The following is a 22364-nucleotide window of genomic DNA, read 5'->3' as shown; positions in this document are numbered from 1 at the left end:
CCTTCTTCTTAACTGGGTTTCAAACAAAGTCCCCTGGTCCCCGGGTGCGCGCGCGTATCGCGAGGGTGGGGTTTAGGCCTATGGTATAGCCTCTATACGGTTGATGAATGCATCGGGCACGAGCGAGGCCGCCAGATGGTGACCTTTTGGGGGAAATTGCCCTGATCCCGATGACTCTTCCCTTTCGCTCCATTCCTCACCTACGTCGGCATCTCCCGCGAGACTAACGGTGTCAGGCAGCCCAGGCTGCACGTGAGGCCTCGGTGAAACGACCCATTGTCGCGCGCGTTCCAAAAGTACAGCCCAAAGTAGGCCAAACCTCACCCCGAGCTATCGCTCCTTCTCCCTGCCACACTTTTCCCTCCGCGTGGGCGTGAGCGTGATTCCGGGCCGGGCATGAGCAGCTGTAGTAGTCGTGACTGCGTGCTCGTCATCGGCGGCGTGCTTCACGTCAGGAGGCATCGTTTCAGCACCACGGCCAGGGCTCGCGGCAAGAACAATAGGCGGCTCCGCGCGCGGCACCGTCTTCAAAGTTTAAACCGCACGGCATCGCTCGCTCACGCGCTGAAATGCGCGTAACGCCGCAAAGCGGATCGAAACGTCGTAATAAACGTTGTACTTGGTGAATTTACACGTTGAAATGTCGTTAAATGGTGTGTATTCTTTAATTTTCCTGTGAATGATTCAAAAGAGTTGCAGACCGTCCCTAAGAGTTACGTCACGGAGTCGAACTGGGAGGAGGTGTGAGTGTGCGTGTGTGTGTGTGTGTGTGTGTGGGGGGGGGGGGGGGGGGGGGGTAGAGGGGATACCGGCATAGGATGAGAACAGACATCCAGCCTTTGGACGAGTGAGTCGCCTCAAGAAAGAGTGAGCTCGATTGTCCCTCGTGTGCGTTCGGAACAAGAACCTTAAATAGGCCGTTGCCCGGAAACAGACCGGTTTAGGGACTCATTTAGGGACACACGCGCGTCACTAAAATAAGAGAACTGCCACTTTGGTGAAAGTGAAACTGCCGAGGCAGCGGTCTCTTCCCTGGGCTGAAACGAGTCAAGGGGTCCGGATCTCTGCGGTCTGGATACACCTGCAGGGGTTCTCTTCCGCCAACTCTTTCACCGCGAACACGGGAGGCGACTTTGTAAAAACACAGCCGAGTCTATATAGGAACAGGGGGGAGGAAGAGAAGGAGGAGGAGGAGGAGGAGGAGGAGGAGGAGTAGAGGGATCGTACGGCAGGCACAAAGAGCGGAGAGCATCCAGAGAGAGGAAGGAGGACGGGACGGAGAGAGCGCGCCGAACCCGAGCCGACACACAGCATCTCCCACCCGTTAAAAACAGTAAGAACTCTCTCAGAACTCCACTAACACAGCCGCGAATGGGATTTCCTGTTGTTTTGTTCTGCGTGCAAGTGCGAGCGTGCGCGCCCGCGCGTATAAGTATATGTGTACATTGAGGGGGGGGATCGGACAAAGAGCAAGTGAGCCCCGTGACATCCGTGTGCACGCTGTAACCTACAGCTGGCTAAACAAAGAAAGCGCTGATTTCCTCCAATCAGGCTGATTTTTCTCTCCTGTGTGTGCAGGGATCCCGGACGCCGTTTCTCCACCTCACGGTACGAACCTTTGCTTTTATTTCCCGTTTAAATGTCTTTGCATTGCGTGGGGGAAAGTCCCATCATTGGTTTTTGATTGGCTAATTAACATTTGGGTAATTGTTCCACTATAACCCGGAGCTTCGTGGTGCAGGCACGTCCAAAAAACCCCAAATTAACTGTAGAGAAATCAGTTTAGCCATATTTTCATTATTGGATCGCATATTTTTAGTTATATTTATTTTCAAAAGTATAATGATTATTTTTTAAAAATTTTACTCATCTTATGTGCTAAATATAGTAAATGTCACTCTAAATGCAATGGCTTATACAGTATAAGTATTTATGTAGCAGATTCAGGATGAAACTGTTGTAATTGTTGTACGACTGATCCAGTGTTGGTTCCATGTCTCCAGGAACCCCTCCTCTGTTCAGCCCCCACTCAGAACCCGCTCTGCTCTCTACTCCGTCCTGATGAAGGAGGCCGATGCCATCAAGCTGTTCGTGGGGCAGATTCCGCGGAATCTGGAAGAAAAGGACCTGAAGCCGATCTTTGAGCAGTTTGGCAAGATCTACGAGCTGACGGTGATTAAGGACAAATACACTGGCATGCACAAAGGTGAGTCTCAGCATCACCTGTCTGCAGTGAGCACGGTCGCGAGAGAAAGGCGGCTGAAGGATGGGGGCTTTGCTCGCACTGTTACCAGTCACCATGGAAACTGTCACACCTGCTCTCGTCCACGTTTAAAGCTCCCTCTGAGAAGTGCGGTCATGGAGACAGGCAGACGAAGGCGGTCGTTAAGCGGTTCCCTTTAAAAACCAAGCACGCTTCTTTTCTGGAGATTTTAGTTTTAAATCTGTTAATTAGTGATGTGTCTTAACGGTGAAATAGAGGTTTTGGATTCCCCCCTCTATTTAAATGAAAAATATAATATATTCTCGAGGTAGTCTGTTTTATTTTTAACATTCTTGCTACCGACTGATTTGATGCTTGTAGCTCCGACTTCTTGTTCTTGGAAATTTCAAAGCTTTACAAATCACTTTTATTAAAACAGCAATATTTATTCAAACCAATCGAGGTCTTTTGTTGCCTACTTTTAGATCGACGCATGCTAATTATTGAACTTTCTGACCCAAACAAAACAAAACCAGCCCCATTCATTGCAGTTGATTTTGTCAACTTTACTGTTTCCTTTATATGACATTAAATATTCTACACGTGGCCTGGAGATGGTTGATCAGTGTCGGTTATTAGAAGGTTTTAAATATACAAGAAACTGGCAAAACCGCTCTCTCTTTTGCTCTCTCTCTCTCACGCACACACACACACACACACACACACACACACACACACACACACACACACACACTCACGCACATGCAGACCAAGCGAGGGTTCTGTGTGTTATGAACTAGATTAGGCTGTATGCTCCAATCAGTGTAATGGGCCTGTAAGCCTGGGTGACACAAGGGAAAGGATCTGTTGTTTTGACAATCCCCACAGCCAAAGTAAGCTCTTCTTAAAAGCAATGAGATGGACCATAAGATGTGTGTATCTTTGTTTGTTTGTCTTTACTTTGCTACATGTTTTCACGGATTATTCTTGCCATCTTCTGTGTATATATTTTTTTTTTTTTTAATGGGATCACACCGAGTCTTTCTTCCTGTGTACGGCCCATGTGAATGTTTCCTTCCTAATCATCAAATATTGTCTTCTCCACTCTGAATCTACGCGAGTCTGTCTGAGATGTGACCGGGATGCTAACCTGCTGCTAATCTTGTTGTCTTAGTGCTGGTGACAGGTGTAGTAAACAGCTCTGGCCAGCCAGCTCTGCTACCTACCCCTCCCTCACACATACAGACACAGGTACAGCACATAGGAAAACAGAGGGAGTGTATTTGGAGTGATCGTGAGGCATGCATAGTGGTTGGTATAGGGCAGGATCCTCACTGTGTCCAGCCTGCAAGGCCTTGTTAGCCCCGCGCACACGTCTGTGGTGCTGTCATGTGTGCTGACTCGTGCCGTGCCGTTCTGACATGTGCCGTGCCGTGGACTGTCCTCCTCCGCTCTAGAGTGCATCATCATGGTGTTGTCACGTTTAGTTACAGTGCATGAATCTATATTTGTACTTTGATGCCGCTGCCGCAGATAGTCGCAAAATAATCAGAGTACTTCTCAGAGAAGGCATAAATAATGAAGGGCTTTAAAGGATGTCAGTGACGTGTGGCTGGTGTTATTGTGGGGGGGGGGGGGGGGGTACTTGAAGAAAGTGGTGAATATTAGAGCAAATTCACAGGAGCCGCTGACGCTTCCTCCTCTCCCTCTTTCTGTCTCTGACAGGATGTGCATTTCTGACGTACTGTGCCAGAGAGTCTGCACTGAAAGCCCAAAGCGCTCTGCACGAGCAGAAAACACTACCAGGGGTAAGAACACACCACACACACACACACACACACACACACACACACACACACACACACACACACACACAAAATTCACACGTGGGCAACAGTGCAGCCTATGCATGTATGTCACCGGTGCTAGCTCCTACCACTACATATACAAACGCTGCAGCCTCCACACACACACACACACACACACACACACACACACACACACACACACACACGTGCCCTCGGGTCAGTGTGTGTGCTATTGGAGATTCAGCTCCCATTAGTAGAGCAGTGACATAACTCAGCAGCCGGCAGGCGTCTTACTGCTAAGGACAAACAGCTCCTCTCCGGAGAGGCGCGGGCTACTCGGTGAGCATTATCATCTCCAGTTCTGTGTCTCCTTTTCTTCCTCCGGATCTCTCCGTCGGTAACCCCTCCGGTAATTGCTCCCACCTGGAGAGTGTGTGTAATTAATGTGGTCATTCCCCTTTGTCTGGTCCCAGTCTTCCTCGTTCTCTCTTATGAGGGATTGTGAGCTGCGGTGGGACGCTGCTCGTCGCGGAGGGAGCTCTGTGCGAAACCTGCCTATTGAGCGGACTGACCCCCCCACCCCCACCACACACACACACACACACACACACACACACACACACACACACACGATTTTTCTCCACTTTCCTCTCTGGCCTGGTTTCCACTGCATCTGAACACGTTTTTAGTCGTTTTTTTTCCGTATCTCTGAAAACGGCGCCTCGATGCTTTTGCTATTCTAATCAATCCCCGCCTCGTTGTCATGGCGCCACCCTGCTGCCAATCAGCGTTTCACCTTCTGCCTTTTCTCTGCAATCTGGGCTTGTTGATAAGATCTCGGTTGGAAGAGAGCCTGAAGAGGAGGCTTTGCAGGGGGGAGGGGGAGTCTTCCAACACACAAACCCAAACCTCAGTTACACTCGTATATCTCAGCAGGGATGGCGGACCCCCCCCCCCCCCCCACACACACACACACACACACTAACGCACCACGTTATTGATGACATCATTCCCACCAGGCCTTACCAAGAAGTCCGACCTTTCTGTAAGAATCCCCCTTCCCTACCAAGCATCCTGCTTCCCGCCCCTCGACCGTCCTTCGAGTCGTCCCTCACCTCATTTCCGCTTCCCTCTTTCCGTCCCCGCCGATGACGTCCTCGCCCTCCCAGCGTCAACACTTGCGAGGGCGATACTCGTTAGTGGTGCGTCGTAAAGATCTAACACAAAGCAATCAGAGGCCCCCGCTCCCCCGAGGAGGAACCGCGGCTTCAGCGGGGGCGTGGCCGTTGTTTGGTGGGGTTTTAATAAGCGTGCAGTGATTTTTCCTGCTCGTGTCCCACTTTCCACGTAAAAGAGGCGTCCGAACGGCACCTTTGCGGTCCGACGTCCAGCGTTTGAGGTTGGGATGAAGCTCGTCGACGTTCCCGCGTGTCGTCCTGTCCTCCATCTTCTGCACGTCCCCCTCCAAAGGTCCCGTCGTTTCATCGATTTATTTATCACCAGTTTTGCGACTCCTGCGCCGGTTCCTTCCGGGCCCGCTGGGTTCGATGCCCCCGCACTTTGTCTTTGTTTCCTGCTCAAATCCCTTCTGCCCCCTCTTCTGCTGCCCCCCCTCAAGTTTCTCTGCACCAGAACAATTTTTTGCACTTTTGTCTTCCCCTCTTTCATGGTCTGTCCCATTTCTCCCTGAATAAAATCTCTTCTGAGATTTTAGGGTGAAATGGAACCCCCCCCCCTCCCCCCCACTTTCCCCATTCCTGCTGTCTTATACTTATTTCTTTTCCCTCACTGCACACTCACGCTTCTTCCTCGGATTCTAATTTCACAGTCATTTATGGTAACCCTTCTCCTAAGCCCTTCTCTCAACGTCAGATCCCCTCTCTCTCCATCCTACCCCCCCCCCCAATGCTCCGCAGTTCCTCTACTGCACGTCTCATTTCCCCTCCTCTTGATTAGTTGACCCTTTTGACCATTTCACACCCCACCTCCTCCCTTTCCTCACCCCCCTCCCCCAGCTCTGCTTGTTAAGCTGGATGATTAGTTTCTCACAAACTGATTTTCATGGTTACATCTCAGTCATCAAGCATCAGGCTGAGGTGTGTGTGTGTGTGTGTGTGTGTGTGTGTGTGTGTGTGTGTGTGTGTGTGTGTGTGTGTGTGTGAGGGAGGAAGATAGTGATGTTTTGGATCTTCCTTAAAGCTGCTGATGGAACATAATTGTGTTCACACTTGTAAACTATTAATAGAAGTGCAGCTTCCTCGGGCCCATGTGTCTCAGTACCGCCGTGTCTAAGCAATAACAAGGTTCGATGACAGCCCCACTGCTGCGGAGGGCTGTTACTGCTCATGTTTGTCACTCACATGATGGGATTTCATGCCGATTTAACATTTCCGCCCGGCTCGTACAGAAGGGAATAGAGCTACCTTAAACTGTCCCGGTGCTGAGGCTGTGCACCGGTAGCACATCAAGGAAACGGAGAAAAACGGGGAAAGAGAGCAGGGAGTTGGAGCGTGAGGAACAGATGGGCTTGTACGAGTGTCCTGTGCTTTGTGTTTAATTTGGACACCGAGGGAACGGGAGGAAGAGACGGAGAGGAGGAGAGCTGCGCTGTATCCGTCACAGTGGCAGCTACTTAACAGTGGAACCACTAGCAAGTCCCAGCGGAGTACACAGATGTTTCAGCATCCTCCTGGATTTTATTGGTTGTGTATTGTTGCTAATTCACACGTGGAAACTGAATTTCACTTGTTGGGGTCGTTCTGAACAGTCAGGCGTGCACGTGTGCTTTTGGAGCTGTGAGTTGTGATAAGGACTCGGCTCGTCCCCTGTCGTCCGCAGTCGTCCAAGGTTACTTTTCACGGCGCTGCACGTTGCTCCACGCGGGCCTTTAAAAGTCCACCTTGAGGTTTTCAAAATGATTATATAACGATCTTTAGCCTCATAAAAGGAAAGGTGATAAACAGGCATACAAAACAAGCTCTTGTTCATATTCTCTTATAAAATGTAGAGTAATCACTCCCTCTTCAGCGCCCCCCCCTCGCTCCGTCCATTCACGGCCATTAGAGATGGTAAAACTCCCCCCTCGCCTCCTCCCGTGTCTCCCTATCAACACTCCATCTCTCCCAAGGCTGCTGCCGCCGCTGTATTTCCCTCCGTATCTCTCCCGTCGTCTTCTGCTTTTGTTCTTGGCTGTTGATATCTCTCTTTCCATTTACTCTGCACTCCCCCCCCCACCCCTTTTTATCGGCCTCTCCATCTTTGTTCCCGCTGCAGACGCCCGTGTTCGTACACACGCCCGTGTGCGTCTGCGCAGTCACTCACAAACACACTCAAGCACATCTGTTTGGTCACGCTGGCATTTGCAGATCTCCATGTAGGTGAAATTAAAGTGTGATAAGCAGCTTAGCAGGTGTGTGTTGTCATGCTTCACTGCTCCCCTGGCAGCACTCAGCTCCCCGTCCTTTGATTGGAACTAAATCCATAGCACACACACGCACAGTCACATATATATATACCTTCATTATGCTTCTCATGATTGTCTTGAAGATTAATGAATAATTAAATAGCTGATGTGCCACAGAACAAATAGTTAACATTATCTGATACAGCAGAAGATCAATACATTTATTAAAGCATAATAAAAGTTTACGGCTGTGCTATTGATTTAATGTAGGTGGGACGGTGTTCCAGAGCCAGTAATTTCGCACAGCGCCATGGTTACTGCTGGATCATGCAAACATGACAGATGCTGTTATCTGTTTTATTGAGCGTGAGGTGGATTGGGGGGGGGGGGAGAGCTGTTATTTATGTCCTTGGATGAAAAGTGGGGCTGCAACTGCACAGTACGGACGGCGGTTCCTCGGGAGTTGCAGCCGTTAACGAGCTTGCAAACGGAAAAACGAGCTTGCAAGAAGAATTCCACGGGTTGTTTTGTTTGTTGTGCCACATGTGGGCCTGCGGAGGATGTGGCGTCCCCCTTCATTCAGCATTTATCCTGCTTGTTGTGCATCTTCTGTGAGTGTTTCCATGTGGATTCGGGATTCCTTGCAGGCAACTTCCCAATGGTATAAAGTTATGATGAGCAATTATCCACTAGGGCAACTTTGTAGGCCAATTTAGCATATTTATGTGGTCAGCATTACTGTTTACTATCCCCTCTCACTGCTTACGGCCACACTTTCAATTTAGAATATACCCCATCTCCCTCTTTCATTCTCTCTCTCGCTCTCTTCATTTCCCCCTTCTTTGCATCCCTCCGCCTCTCTCTGCTCGCATGATGGGGTTTGTGATGTGGATCTCTTCCCCCTCCCTTGTGCCGCTTCTCTATTTTTATCCTCGCTGTGTGTGGGATGGGAAGGGAGTAGAGGGACAGGTGTACAATCAAGTGTGTGTACAGAATTAGAGAGACAAAGGAGGGACTACAGAGAAGGATACAGAGAGAATCGTAGAGGGGCGTTGTGTAAAGCAAGAGGGATTGAGCTTGTTTGTTTTAAACAAAAAGTCCTTGCCCTTTCTCTCTGTGGTGTGTGTGTGTGTGTGTGTGTGTGTGTGTGTGTGTGCGCGCGCGCGCGCACGCATTCACATGTATGAGTGCATTTGTGCATGCAACATGGACAGAAAAAAAGTGCCCGCCTCATATTTCACCACAAAATTGAGGGAGAATCTAATCATGGCCTCATAAAAGCCCGACCCTGGAGAGTGCCTGCTTCTATAAGACCTGACACACACACACACACACACACACACTGAGCAGAGAGACAGAATGAAACATTTGTGTCATTGCCAGTCTTGGAGCCATGTTTGTGTGGACTCATGATTGCCCAGTTATGTGATTGCTCACTGCCAAATTTGTGTCTCTCAGATGCTGAAGGCTACACAAGTCCAAAGCTGAGAGTTGAGTTTATATCCCACCATCTGTTTTACAAAGCTGGCTATGTGGGAAAATAGGAGGAGGAGATCTTTAAGGTGGAGAGTATCGTTCCATATTAAGATTTATTGGAACGCCGAAACTTACTGATTCGACGGCTGTGCTGAAATCCAGCAGGCTATTTTAAATTCCCCGTTATGCCCGTTTGTCGTTTGAATGCACTTGCTGGGGGGTGTTTCATCAGGTTGGACTTATGTTAATCTACAGACTGTGATCCAGACACCGTGTTTCAGTATGTAAATGTACGTCTGCACTGAGATGAAACTATGGGGCGAGGTTCTATACGAGGGGGCTTGAAGCGGTTCGTGAACTGCACTGAATGAAGGAAAAAAAGTGGGGTTAAGAGTGGTGGAGGAGGGCCATATAGTGTGGCATGAATAGGGGTGTAGAGCCAGGGAGGGGGCAGGGTGAGACAGGGGAGGAGCAGGGGAGGTCGGCTTAGAAAGAAGGAGGAAACGAGACAAAAGTTGGCCATAATGAGCATGGAGGAAGGGACAGGCGGGTGTTGTGAGGGAGAAAGAGGTTTTTCTGGGTGGCAGAGGAGTGGGAGGTAGTCAGGGCGCACTTCTGTCAGTTTAAACAGAGACATCTGTCAGAGGGGCCTCTGCTGCGTGTCTATCCTGCATATATGTGTGTGTGTGACTGTGATTAAGCAGGCAAGGGGATCACAGGACTTAAGTTGCACCTGGGGTGTGACCTCTGCTCAGAGGCCTGTTCTCTAACTACACTTCAACCTGCTGGCGCCTTTTCACACCGGCCACGGAGCAAATATAGAGGTTACACAACTAAATCACACTCTCTTGACAACAAGAGGGTCAAAGTGTAGGACAGCAGGACTTAAACCCTTGTTTTTTTTAAGCTAAATCTCTTTTTTTCCACCTCCGGTCTATTGTTCCATCAGTGACATTTAGATTTAAGGTTGATTACTATTAAATGTATTTTGTACTTTCACATTAGATATAATGGGCAGATGTTGGGGAGGAAAGAAGAGAAGAAGAATGACATTCTTGATGTAGTCCGAAGGAAAAAGCAAATATTGAGCTAAACCTTGAGGCTAGTCAGGCAAATGTGAGTTAGCCCCCGTATATATGAGGAGTCCCCAATGAATGAGCAATGTTTTCAGTCAAGTTTTTGGCTGTATTTTAGGGATGACAGTGTTTTTTTAAATTTACCCAACGTTTCTTAAGCCTTTCTAAATTTACCCTGTGTTACTCCAGAACGTGAGCGTCTGAAAGCTGGCGATGTGCTACGTGTAATCTTTGTGAGTGTAAATTTCCTTTGCAGCTGTGCGTTTGTATGGATTTGAACAACATATTTAATTCACCAGCTCGTTTCCCAAAAGAATTACACTCCTCAAAATAGAAAGAAGGTCCGAGTGCATAGGTCTGGCGTTATCCGCTATAGTGCCGCTGGATTATACTGAGCTAAATCCAAAGGATCAAATTTCAGTGAGTGCTCCAGTGCTGCGTGCAGAGTATCCTCACTGGGGTTTGACAAATACAGCATAGGGTTACAGGGATAAACAGTGTAGTTAGTTCTACTCTTTGCATGGCTTGATAGTGGACTAAGACGTGCGATAAAGATGGAGGAGCAACAGAAGCGAACGTGCTCGGTAATCTGCGCTCCGGCAGAGAGGCCGGCGAAGGGTTAAGTGCCAGATAAAGTGCGACAAGGGGATGAGAAGGAGGACGAGCTTCTCAGGTGTGAAGAATGAAATGAGAGAAAGAGTGAAAGGATGGATGAGAGCAGGGGGATGGGACGATTATAAGCTTGTATTATGGTTGCAGGCCCCCGTTGCCGGGCAACGCAGCCGAGCGAGATGCCAGGTTGCTAGGTAACCTGGGGGATGCAAAGCCTTAGCGTGGTGTGATGGAGAAGCACGGGAGAGGTGGGGTAGAGCTCTCCGCCCTCCCACTCTCGCTCGGTGTTTCTCACATCTCTGTCCTCATCCAGCTGTGAATGGGAGCAGAACTCTGCTTTAATAAAGAAGCGCCGGGCCGCCGCTCGCTCACGACAACCATAATAACACACAGTCACGTTGGCTGGACGCGTATGTGGCGAGAAAATGGAGTCAGCACATCCCACTGTTTTAATACATGTCTGAAAAACCTTAAAAGTAACAAACGCCTTCGTGGGGGGGTGTAACACGTCTCTTTTGATTTTGCCAGGTTTTACTACACAATTTCAGTGACACACACACTTAAAGCATAATCATAATTAACGCTTTTGTGTAACACAAAGCAATGAATTTTATTCTGTCCCTCCCCCCCGAAAAAGATGTTAAATGTTCAGGAACAGTTTGCAGAAAGACAACGAATGAATGGAGTAAAAGAGACTATGGAGAGAGGGAAGCAGAGTTTAAAGGGAGAGCTGTTATCCGGCGGCGCGCGCACGGCAGATTACAGAGCTGATAGGAGGAAAGAGGCAAATCAGGGACGGGGAGAGGAAGGGGGAGAAATAATGCGGGATTGTGTGGAGCTGGGATAAAAATAGTTTCCCTTTCTTGTGCACTTGGGAAAATGGACATCTTAAATCGTGTGGATGGAGCATTCCAGAGTGACAGTGAAGGGGGAAGGGTGCGCGCACGCGTGTGTGTGTGTGTGTGTGTGTGAGAGAGAGAGATGACAGATATGAAGAGAATGTTTGCGAGTCTGTACCCGCGCACAGTCACACGCATTCTCCCCATTGTCTGTCACTGCCGTGGATGGCAGGAGCCTTCACAGGGTGGTCCTCTCCGGTGCTTTCATGTCCAACTGGATCATCAGATCAAAGCCAGAATATTGATCCATCACTTGACTTGAAAGCCTGCTCCAGATAGAGCACCCGCGCGCATTTAAATATGAACACTCTGCTCTACCCTCGCGAAGCGCTTCGGTGGTTTGATCCAGTGATTTTGCGTGGGTGGGGGAGGGGGGCAGAATACGATTTGATTGGATAATCCAAGGATTTAATATCCTCTAATCCTGGCACAATCCTCCCTGCATTACTGCGGGGAGCAAGATTAACTGTATGTGTGTAGCATGTGTTTGTTTCTCTGTGTGCAAAAGGGCGGGCCCTCGCTCCGACAGTAGGACAAACGTGTGCGCGCTGAGTACGTGCGTGCGTGCGTATGCACATACACGTGTGTCCATATGTGTGCAGCACGCACCACCGAGAGTGTGTCGTATCTGTGCTGGCAGCGCAGCATGCAAAATGAGGCTATGTTTGCACGCAGGCTTTGGTCATGCGCGCATGAGTGCGTGCGTTCACGCAAACTCACACACGATCATAGCTCGCACATCTCGTCGTCATGCGCCGCCACGCTCGCGCTCCCACATACGAATTCCCATTCCTCAGAGATGCCGCGCTTGTTAGTATGCAGCAGGATGACTCAAACGGTACCAAACCAGCCCTGCGAACGCGCGCACGTTCACAGATGGTTACTGTTGATTAAGTCTTAATTAGAACGCGAATAATTAGAGCATAATGTGACTTGAAAGGAGAGTGTGGCTGTTGGTGTGTGTTAGGGAGATGAAAAGGAGCACAGGGTGAGTGGCGAGCAAGGGCTGGACTTTATTTGCATTTTCCTCTCTGTACCCGAGGAATTGGGAATGTTTTCCTACCAAATTGATCCACTTCTCCCACCTGATCTCTCCTTTTCTTCCTCCTTCTTTACTTACATTACGTTTAATATTAATCTGTCCGTTTCTGCCACGTTCCTCTAACTCACGTCCGACACAAATTCTTTGTTTACCTAAAAAAGCCCGGCAGTCGCTCCTGGCAACAAGCATCCTTGTTTACCTACCCCGGTGTGTCGTCATAAGATTGCCATGACAACCAGATGGTTGCCATGCCAGCTTTCCGATGCCATTGTGTTGTGCTGTCGGCAGCTGTGCACCTCTCTGCTTCCTCCGTCCTTACTGCTGTGTTTGATGACACGTTTATTATGTGGACAACTTTAATGATCAGTCGCTCAGTGTAGTTTAGGACAACACCCGTTACACACACACACACGTTAACACACACACACACACACGTTAACACACATACACACACGAATGCGGAGGCAAAAAAGTCAATAAGCCATCGTTTAGAATCGTTACATTTTTCCACTCCAGTCTGTTTCACGGGCTTGAAGAGGCCTAATGAGGGAAGAAATGTGAGAAGTGATGGATGGACAGAAGGAGAGCGAAAGGTTTAGTGAACACAAATCTCGCTACAATCAGCCAGCGCTACGACACAGAATGAAATCAATGAACAAGACGAGACAGATCGATGAGTGGACGGCGCAAGATGGATGGAAGTGTGGAAGAAGAGCACTAATAGCAGCAGGCTGGATGGATGGATGGATGGATGGATGGATGGATGGATGGGTGGGTGGATGGATGGATGGATGGATGGGTGGGTGGGTGGATGGATGGATGGGTGGGTGGATGGATGGATGGATGGATGGATGGGTGGGTGGATGGATGGGTGGGTGGATGGATGGATGGATGGGTGGATGGATGGATGGATGGGTGGGTGGGTGGATGGATGGATGGATGGATGGGTGGGTGGATGGGTGGGTGGGTGGAGACACACGGATGCATATGTGTTTGCATGTACGTGTTAGCGTGACGGCCTCGGCTCAATAGCTTTGTGGTGACAGCTGAGAGCTGATTAATCAAACGTATGGACCAGTCTCTCGCAGCTCTGCCCTCCCCTCGATTACCAGCTTCATTATGTTGCCTTAACACTCCACCGGGACCTCTCTACTGTCTACCTCCTCTACACACACACACACACACACACACACACACAGAGTTTTTCAGGTTTTTTCTGTTTTTGATTAGTTGCCCACAAATGCAACTTAATTATCACAGTTCCTTCTTTTGTGACTGAATTTTAGCTTGAATACCTAAAACTGGCCGCGTCTTCCATCAGGAAACCGAAGCAGCCCATGAGCCCTGCTGGGTTTTTCTCCCCTTTGAGCTGCTCGTTGATCCTCTTCTGCTTTTGGATCTGTCCATTTTCCCTCCCCGGCATCCTCAGAATTCATCACCTTTTCTCCTTCTCTCTACATCCCTGTGGCATTAACACGCTGTCTCATTGGCTTAGTGACACGGCTCAGCACAGCGTGCACGCGTGTGTTTATGTTATTCACAGCTCGTGTGCGTCTGTGTGTGTGTGTGTGTGCGTCTGTGTGTGTGTGTTTGTGTGTGTGCACTAGGAGCAACGGATCTCTGTAGTCGTGACATTTTTTTAGTCCGAGTCAGAGTCACAACTGAATCAGGCCCCCCTCTTTTGTTTCCTTATTCTTTTTGAAGCGTCCTCTGAGGGTCGGGTTTACCTTTATCCTCTCACCCTCCTGTCCCTGTAGTTGTTCCCTGTAGTTGTTCCCTTTCTTCCTCTCACCCTCGTGTCCCTGTAGTTGTTCCCTGTAGTTGTTCCCTTTCTTCCCCTCACCCTCGTGTCCCTGTAGTTGTTCCCTTTCTTCCCCTCACCCTCGTGTCCCTGTAGTTGTTCCCTTTCTTCCTCTCACCCTCGTGTCCCTGTAGTTGTTCCCTTTCTTCCTCTCACCCTCGTGTCCCTGTAGTTGTTCCCTTTCTTCCTCTCACCCTCGTGTCCCTGTAGTTGTTCCCTTTCTTCCCCTCACCCTCGTGTCCCTGTAGTTGTTCCCTTTCTTCCCCTCACCCTCGTGTCCCTGTAGTTGTTCCCTTTCTTCCCCTCACCCTCGTGTCCCTGTAGTTGTTCCCTTTCTTCCCCTCACCCTCGTGTCCCTGTAGTTGTTCCCTTTCTTCCCCTCACCCTCGTGTCCCTGTAGTTGTTCCCTTTCTTCCTCTCACCCTCGTGTCCCTGTAGTTGTTCCCTTTCCCTCCCTCGGTTCCTCTCGGCCTCCCACCTGCCCCTTCAGTCGGTCGAAGTCTGTCGGACTCCCCCAGGCCTTTCTCCCTCTCTCATTCCCTTCTTATCCTTTTATTTTTAGCAGACTATGCCTGTGCTTTTCTCACACTTGTTGTCTCATCCAACTACAATATCTGCTCCCCCCCCCCCGTCCCCTCTTCTTTCTCAATCTACTCTTGTCCCTCGTCTAATCCATGCTTCTGATGTAATCCAGATCAACTGGTTTGCATCCTTAATCTTGTCACTTCTCAATCCCCACCCCTCCATTCTGTGCTTCTACATCTGTGTGTGTGCGTGTGTGAGACATGCACACACACACACACACACACACACACACACACACACACACACACACACACACACACACACACAGAACATCAAAGTACAGTTGTAAGGTTGTGTTTTGCTACAGAAAGAGAGCAGCCTGGGACAGGGATTAGACACACCTGTCACCTGTTAAGCTTGATTAATAGTTATTTTAAAACACACATACACACACACACACACACACACACACACACACACACACAGATATATCACAGAAATCTCTGCAATATACAAGCAATTCTTTCCATTTTCTGCAAAGGTTTGTAACAGATGTTGCTTTTTTATTTTGGGATTAGTCTTCTCATCTCCTTTTATCACAACTGTCATGTACGTGGTTCTTGTCATATTAACGAAATATATATATATATTTATACGTATGTATAATCGTATTTTGGTGTGTGGATTCATTCCCAGTACGTTGGGTGTTGGGACCAGTGGAAAGAGACTTGACCTTCTTTGTCGTTTGTTCCTCAGATGAATCGGCCTATACAGGTGAAACCGGCCGACAGTGAGGGCAGAGGAGGTGAGACCACACACACACACACACACACACACACACACACACACACACACACACATGCACACACACACACACACACACACACACACACACACACACACACACACACACACACACACTTCCTGTTCACGTCTGTAGCCAATACTGCTCCCTGGTGGACACGTAAACATCCATAGCTTAACCCTTTCCACTCACGCAACTCCTATATTCTTTTTGCTGAAATGTGATTGGGGTAGATTCTGAACAGGCTTCTCTGGTCTTACAGAGGACAGGAAGTTGTTTGTGGGGATGCTTGGAAAGCAGCAAAGCGATGAAGATGTCAGACGGCTGTTCGAGCCCTTCGGCAGCATAGACGAGTGCACCGTCTTGAGAGGACCTGACGGCACCAGCAAAGGCAAAACTTGCTAATAGCAAAACGCTGTTTTACAAATCCACATGAGCTAACTTGACTCTCTTTCTTAAAGGTTGTGCGTTTGTTAAATTCCAAGGACACGCAGAAGCTCAGGCTGCCATCAACAGCTTGCACGGAAGCCGCACAATGCCTGTGAGCGTACACGATATTTGCACTAAAAACAGTGTGTACTGGTAGACATGTATAGCGGCTAAGGCTCATGCTGGTATACTCCTTAGGTAGTAATTTAATATTAACAGTAAACATCTGTCTGCTCCTAATTGCAGCCCCAAACTACATTTCGCTCATTAAAGAACAATGAAGCGAGTGAAAACGAGGCAATAATATAGATAGTATAAGATAATTGGTAATTGGTGCTGAGCTCTGTCTTGTCTCACAGGGAGCGTCGTCAAGTCTTGTGGTGAAGTTTGCAGACACAGAGAAGGAGCGGGGCCTGAGGAGGATGCAGCAGGTGGCGTCCCAGCTCGGCATCTTCGGCCCCATGACCCTCAACTTCCCTGCTTACAATGCCTACACACAGGCGGTCAATGCACAGGCAAGCAGTGCACACACACACACACACACACACACACACACACACACAAGCTGCCCTATACTAAAGTGTACATTTTGCATATAGGCGATGTTTGTAAGTGCTGTTCTTATGAAAGGATGTAATAAGTTTGAAGGGGCTATCAGTGGTCTAATTATGGGTAATGTTGTTACGCAGACAACAGAGCGTAAGTCATCTGACATTAGCTTTCCTGCAACACACAGCATTAACCCACTGACTCAGGACATAATGGCCTTGTAATTAGATCTCTATTCATCTGTTCCTCCATCTTTCCATCTCGACGTCCTTCCTCTCATTTTGTCTGTCTCTCTCCTTTTATATAAGCCCTAAAATTGTCTCTTTGTCCTCGCTTTCTCGCCACCCGCTTCCTTCATGTTTCTGCTTCCTGTTGCGTCTGCAGCTTGTCCAGCAGCAGGCCCTGGTTGCCCAGTCGGCGTACCTGTCTCCCGTGGCAACAGTCGCTGCTGTACAGATGCAGCAGATGGCCGCGCTCAACGCCAACGGAATAATCGCCACCCCCATTACTCCCATCACGCCATCCTCAGGTACACTTAAAAACCTGGTTATTAGGTAACGGGTTAGCTGTAGGGTAAGATGCGTGGGTTAATCGTGGAGGGGTAACGGTGACGGAGTCTCGTCTGTGTCTGCAGGTACAAACACTCCCCCCGCCATCGCGGCGACACCTGTGTCAGCAATCTCTGCTCCTATTGGAGTAAATGGTTACAGCAGCTTGCCAGCCCCCACCAATGGACAACAAGCAACAGAAGCACTATACACCAATGGCGTTCACCCATATCAGGGTACCTCATCATCAAAAGCATCAAAAACTACAGAAATGCAAATGAGACCATAAAACCCATTATCACTTTGATGTATATTTATAATTTCATTCTTTGTTTGTCCTCTCATCCAGCTCAGAGTCCAGCCCTTGATCCCCTACAGCAGGCGTATGCAGGGATGCAACACTACACGGGTTGGTAACATCTTCCAGCTCATCTTGTGTAACATTTAGCTCAGAATACTGTCCGAGATAAAGTGGCTTTTTTTGTTTTGTTCTCTTTGATCTATTAAGATCCAAATGAATGTTTCTGGGTTAACGCGTATCCCTACGTGAGGAACAGACAAAAAGACGACACTTACATTTCAATGCAACAACATGACATCATATTACATTATCACATGACCCAACATCTCGGTAAGCAGCGCAGGCTGGCGGTCAAACAAGGACACTCGAAATTAATGAAGAAAAGCCATTGTTCTGGGGACGAACTAATGAATCCATCAAATTAATGACTCGTGTCCCCGTGAGTCCAAACTTCTACCAGTTTGACATGCTTCCCACCGATATATCAACGTACAATAATAAGTCAGATCAACATTGTCATTGTTTTGCAGACATGCCTTTCATTTGTTCTGATTAATAGTTTTCACCTTCAGCAGCAGACGTCCCAGTTCAAATAAAGCCACTCTATTGGACGCATAATGTTGCCACCTGTTGTTTTTACCCAATCAGATTTCATTACTGTGTCTCCCAATAGCAGCGTATCCTGCAGCTTACGGATTGGTCGGACAGCCGTTCCCCCAGCAGCCAACACTGGTTGCCCAGCAACACCAGCAGCCCCAGCAACAGCAGCAAAGAGAAGGTGATGCCACTTCCTGTCTGGCCCCACCCTCCCAATGAGCGTGTTCTAAAGTTGTTGATCGCAAGATTTTCTTAGCCTGACATCATTTATCACTGTGTGTGTGTGTGTGTTTGTGTGTGTGTGTGTGTGTGTGTGTGTGTGTGTGTGTGTGTTTCCAGGTCCAGAGGGCTGTAACATCTTCATCTACCACCTGCCTCAGGAGTTCAGCGACTCCGAGCTGCTGCAGATGTTCCTGCCCTTTGGCAATGTCATCTCGGCCAAGGTGTTTGTTGACCGGGCCACCAACCAGAGCAAATGTTTTGGTGAGAGACACTCAGACAGAGCAGAGACGGGGAGGGAAGGGCAAGAGCAGACAAAGAGAGAGGACGTTTGGAAAGGGTAGAATCGCATTGCCCTTTGTGTGTCACAGCGGATTCTTTCCTTTTTATCTCCCTCCTAAAGGATTTGTGAGTTTTGACAACCCCGCCAGTGCTCAGGCCGCCATTCAGGCCATGAACGGCTTCCAGATCGGCATGAAAAGACTGAAAGTGCAGCTCAAACGGCCCAAAGATGCTAATCGCCCGTACTGAGATGAAAACAGAGATGAGGAGGAAAAAGAAGTAAAGAGAGGTGAGGAGGCGACGTGAAACCTGAAACGGTCTGTGTTAGGGACCATGAGCTCACCAGGGGTAGCCTTTGGCTTGTTAGCTTAGCTTCTGCAATGATATTCCGAGGTGCAAAGCTTTTTTAATATGATCAATAAATATACGGTAGACTGGGATTATAATGTGAACTCAACTTTAATCAAATACGAAACAGAAAATACTAAAATATTGTTTTCTTTTTATTTTCTTTCACAATCTTATTTTTCTTTCCTGCTGTTTAACCTTTTCCTGAAACGGCAACTTACCTCACCCAAGATCCTTCCGTCCAATCATAATTTGAGGACCCCATCGCTATGGCAATGGTTGCCTAGTGACCGATAAAGCTCTGATCCCCCCTTCCTCTCGCATTGTTGTAAGTTGATTGGTTGGCCTGTGTTTGGGTTGCTGTGGCGATTGATTGCCTGTGCTGGTTGCCCTTGCTGTCACCTCGAGCAACCAGCCATGCATTGACCTGCATGTCCTGTTGCCGTAGTGACCACAGACTGTGTTTTGGTGCATTGTGACTTTATTTTGTATTGACCTGTGCACATACTGATCAATAACTGTCAATAGCCAGGAGTGCTCTCAGAAGCAACCGATTTAATTGGATCTTCGCCACACCGAATCATTGCATCAGATCTGGAACAATTTGCCAGGATCGCTCGTTACTTTTGCAGCTTTGTTTTTGATCAGTTTCTGTAGTGTTCTGTTTGGTGTCATTATGATTTGAAATGTTATTTGAAGTGTTTGGACTGGAGTGTGTACATCTGTGTCGCGTGTTACACTTTTAGTGTGTAATGCTTTACTGCTCTGGTGTCAGAAAGGTGGATGAGTGGACGCGTGGAGCCCGAGGACTTTTATTTTGGGTGCACAAAAACATCCAAAGGTGGAACAAAAGGCCTGTTGGACAAGGGTCAGTGCAGGGAGCTGAGGGTTTTTCAGGCTGAGCATGGATTCTGTTGATCTCTGCCCTGATCTGGCTGAGTCGTGTGTTTGGGGTCTCATTTCTTCTTCTTCTTCTTCTTCCATGTGGCACATTTGTTTTTGCTTCTCTCTCCTCTTCCTCTCCCCTGTTCCTCCTCTCTCTGTAAACCTCTCTGCTTCTCCTCTTTCTCTTCTAGGCTGTTTTTTTGAGGAAGAGGGTATGTGGGCGTCATGGCGACAAACAAACATATAAACAAATCAAACAAGTGCCTTTTGCTTAAAAGAAAACAGCCTTTAACTATAGGAATTCTGGGGGAAAGACGGCAGAATGAATCATGGACCCATTTCGTTTGAGGAAAATTGTACCTTCAACTAACAATAACCTTTACACAAGAGGAGAAATGTGTGAAGCTATTATAAAGCTGCAACTGCTTCCATTCTAATGCAATCTTTGCAACAAACGTCTGTAATAAGAAGCTCTGCGGTGCTCTTGTATTATCCAGAATAGAAAACATCACCCAGAATTTCTATACTGCAAATGCCAGCGAGTGATGCATGTTGGTAGCAGTGTTTGCCTGCCATGGCCAGAGGCACACGCTTATAGGTACACACGCATTAACACGTTCGCCCATATGGAGGCTGGAGATTTGCATAGACACACACACACACACACACACACGCAAATACTGGATTCCACCAAGCACCCGCGGATGATAGATTTTCACTGGATGGAGCTGCATGACCGGGCACCGTGCGTGTATGTGTTAAAGCACCATGACCTATTGCTGTGGAAAGATAAGAGCTTTAATACTGTGAATGATGTTTCCTCATTTTTGAGCAAGAACATGAAATAATCCAGCAGAGACAGCTTTAGTTGCGCCGCCAGACACACACCAAGGGGGTCGCGTCGTGGTCGCTGTGGGTTCGGTTTGTCTGCGGAGGGGCATGTTTGACAAGCTGACAGAGAAAAGTCCTAACTTTGCTCTCTAACTGCTCCACCTCTGTCTCCCTCCCCCTGTTTATGCATCACTCCCTGCACCCTCCAACCACCCCCCTCCCCCCTTGCAGGTGACCTTTCAGAGCCCAGCCAAGGTGGAGTCCCAAGATTCATAGTGCTTTCAGACCGTCTGCTACCTGCGAGCGTCGGTGGCGTGCAGCCACAGACAGACACAGACACACGTACGTCTCAACACCGAACCTCAAGCGGTGCAAGGCTGATATACGACTGTACATAAAGTGCACAAACACACACACTCACACACCTCCTACGTACATACGATCACACAAGTCAGTCATCTCGTCCGTGCAGCCACGGCGTCGGTTGGACTGAGGTTTGTGTGGAGTTTGCCAACAGGGTTAGTACAGTTAGAATGGCTCAGACCCAACACGTATGGAAAATACTGACGAAAAAAACGCCGATATATCACTTCAATAGACTTTACTGTGTCTATATTATGTCTATTACGTGGCAGATATAGAGGGGCCGATGTTTCATAATAAGAAAAAGAAAGAAAATACAAAAAAGACAATTAAATAAGTAGGTTAGAGAGACTTTGGAGAAAATCCTTATGACCTGTAAATAATTTAGTTTACAAAGAGCAGCATTTAAAAACAAGAAAAAAGTACAAAAAGAATACTACTTTAGATAAACACTGAATGGGACACATCAACATTTATTATTATTATGATTATTATTATTATTATTACTACTACTACTAGTGAAATCATCATCCTCATAAAGGGATATTACAATACATTCCTAACTGTAAAATGGGAAATCACTGACCTATTTTAAATTTCTACTTAGATTTTAGGTGAAGCTTGGGGGAGGGTGGGATTGCACTTTTATTCGGGAGGTTTTAATATTTGAGCATTTCTTTTTTTATTTATTTACTAATTTAACAATTATTTTGTTTATTGGGAGAAAGGGTTTGAGTGGGTTGCAATACATTGATTTTAGAATTTTCTAGAGAAAACCTTCTGAGGGCCTGTTTCTGTCAGACTCTTGCACCTGAATTATTATGATGTATGTATTAATTATTACAGCAATTATATTTATTTCTAATTTATTGACTCCTGTTTTTGATCCACTGGCTTTTTAAGTTAAAATAAAAAGTATCAAACTAAATGTTGTGATGTGATTTATGAATCTTCTGTGTGTGATTTTGTTGATTTGTTTATTTGCTTCGAAACACAAGAATTTGGGGAAATTACGGCGCGCTTCCACCTTTTGACCACAAGGGGGCGTCAGCACGACACGGGACGTCCGGGTGGACGTTCGTGAATATTTGCTTTGTCTTTTAGATTATTGTCCTATAAAATAATCAGTTAAAAACCAATATGACAGAGGAATAGTCCTTCCTGGTGACCCTAAGGTAAGAAACACGCAGACACGATCAATTATCAGTTAGATCAATTAGCCATAACTATTTCAACATAATAGGAAACTAATGAGCGTTAGCAGCACAGATAATAAACCTGGAGGAGGGCGAGAGGATGGACGTGAACCTACGGGACCAGGTTCAATTAGTTCACCTCAAAATGAACTCATTATGTGCTATT

General features: G+C 47.7%; 1 protein-coding gene across 3 annotated transcripts; it reads left to right on the top strand.

The window, feature by feature from the left end:
- The first annotated feature begins 847 nt into the window (after positions 1 to 847).
- On the top strand, positions 848 to 21930 carry LOC101074980 (CUGBP Elav-like family member 3). Of its 3 annotated transcripts, XR_003888932.1 has the most exons (16): positions 848 to 1333; positions 1579 to 1608; positions 2004 to 2206; positions 3929 to 4011; positions 15602 to 15650; positions 15913 to 16041; positions 16112 to 16191; positions 16439 to 16594; positions 17013 to 17157; positions 17263 to 17412; positions 17526 to 17585; positions 18151 to 18255; positions 18414 to 18557; positions 18697 to 18864; positions 19155 to 19251; positions 20871 to 21930. XR_003888932.1 is itself a non-coding variant. In XM_029838708.1 (15 exons), exons 3-14 carry the CDS (start codon positions 2062 to 2064, stop codon positions 18822 to 18824), a joined length of 1374 nt encoding a protein of 457 aa, XP_029694568.1. In that variant the 5' UTR covers positions 849 to 1333; positions 1579 to 1608; positions 2004 to 2061; the 3' UTR covers positions 18825 to 18864; positions 20871 to 21930. The 3 variants fall into 3 exon arrangements, 2 of the variants coding, with proteins under 2 accessions (XP_029694568.1, XP_029694569.1); XM_029838708.1 differs by lacking the exon at positions 19155 to 19251 and having other exon boundaries at positions 849 to 1333; XM_029838709.1 differs by lacking the exons at positions 848 to 1333; positions 1579 to 1608; positions 19155 to 19251 and adding an exon at positions 3378 to 3454 and having other exon boundaries at positions 2078 to 2206.
- Positions 21931 to 22364: the final 434 nt, after the last annotated feature.

This window comes from Takifugu rubripes, chromosome 7, assembly GCF_901000725.2.
Source record: "Takifugu rubripes chromosome 7, fTakRub1.2, whole genome shotgun sequence".
Taxonomy (NCBI): Eukaryota; Metazoa; Chordata; class Actinopteri; order Tetraodontiformes; family Tetraodontidae; genus Takifugu; species Takifugu rubripes.
The sequence above is the reverse complement of the archived record's forward strand: the minus strand, read 5'-3'. Positions and strand labels throughout refer to the sequence as shown.

What these genes read in the sequence shown, in the direction of transcription:
- LOC101074980 (XM_029838708.1), top strand. Translation starts at nt 2,062, where the DNA reads ATGAAGGAGGCCGATGCCATCAAGCTGTTCGTGGGGCAGATTCCGCGG. An exon ending in ACCTGACGGCACCAGCAAAG is followed by an intron (nt 16,042 to 16,111) that starts GCAAAACTTGCT and finishes TCTTTCTTAAAG; the next exon opens with GTTGTGCGTTTGTTAAATTC. An exon ending in GCAACAGCAGCAAAGAGAAG is followed by an intron (nt 18,256 to 18,413) that starts GTGATGCCACTT and finishes GTGTGTTTCCAG; the next exon opens with GTCCAGAGGGCTGTAACATC.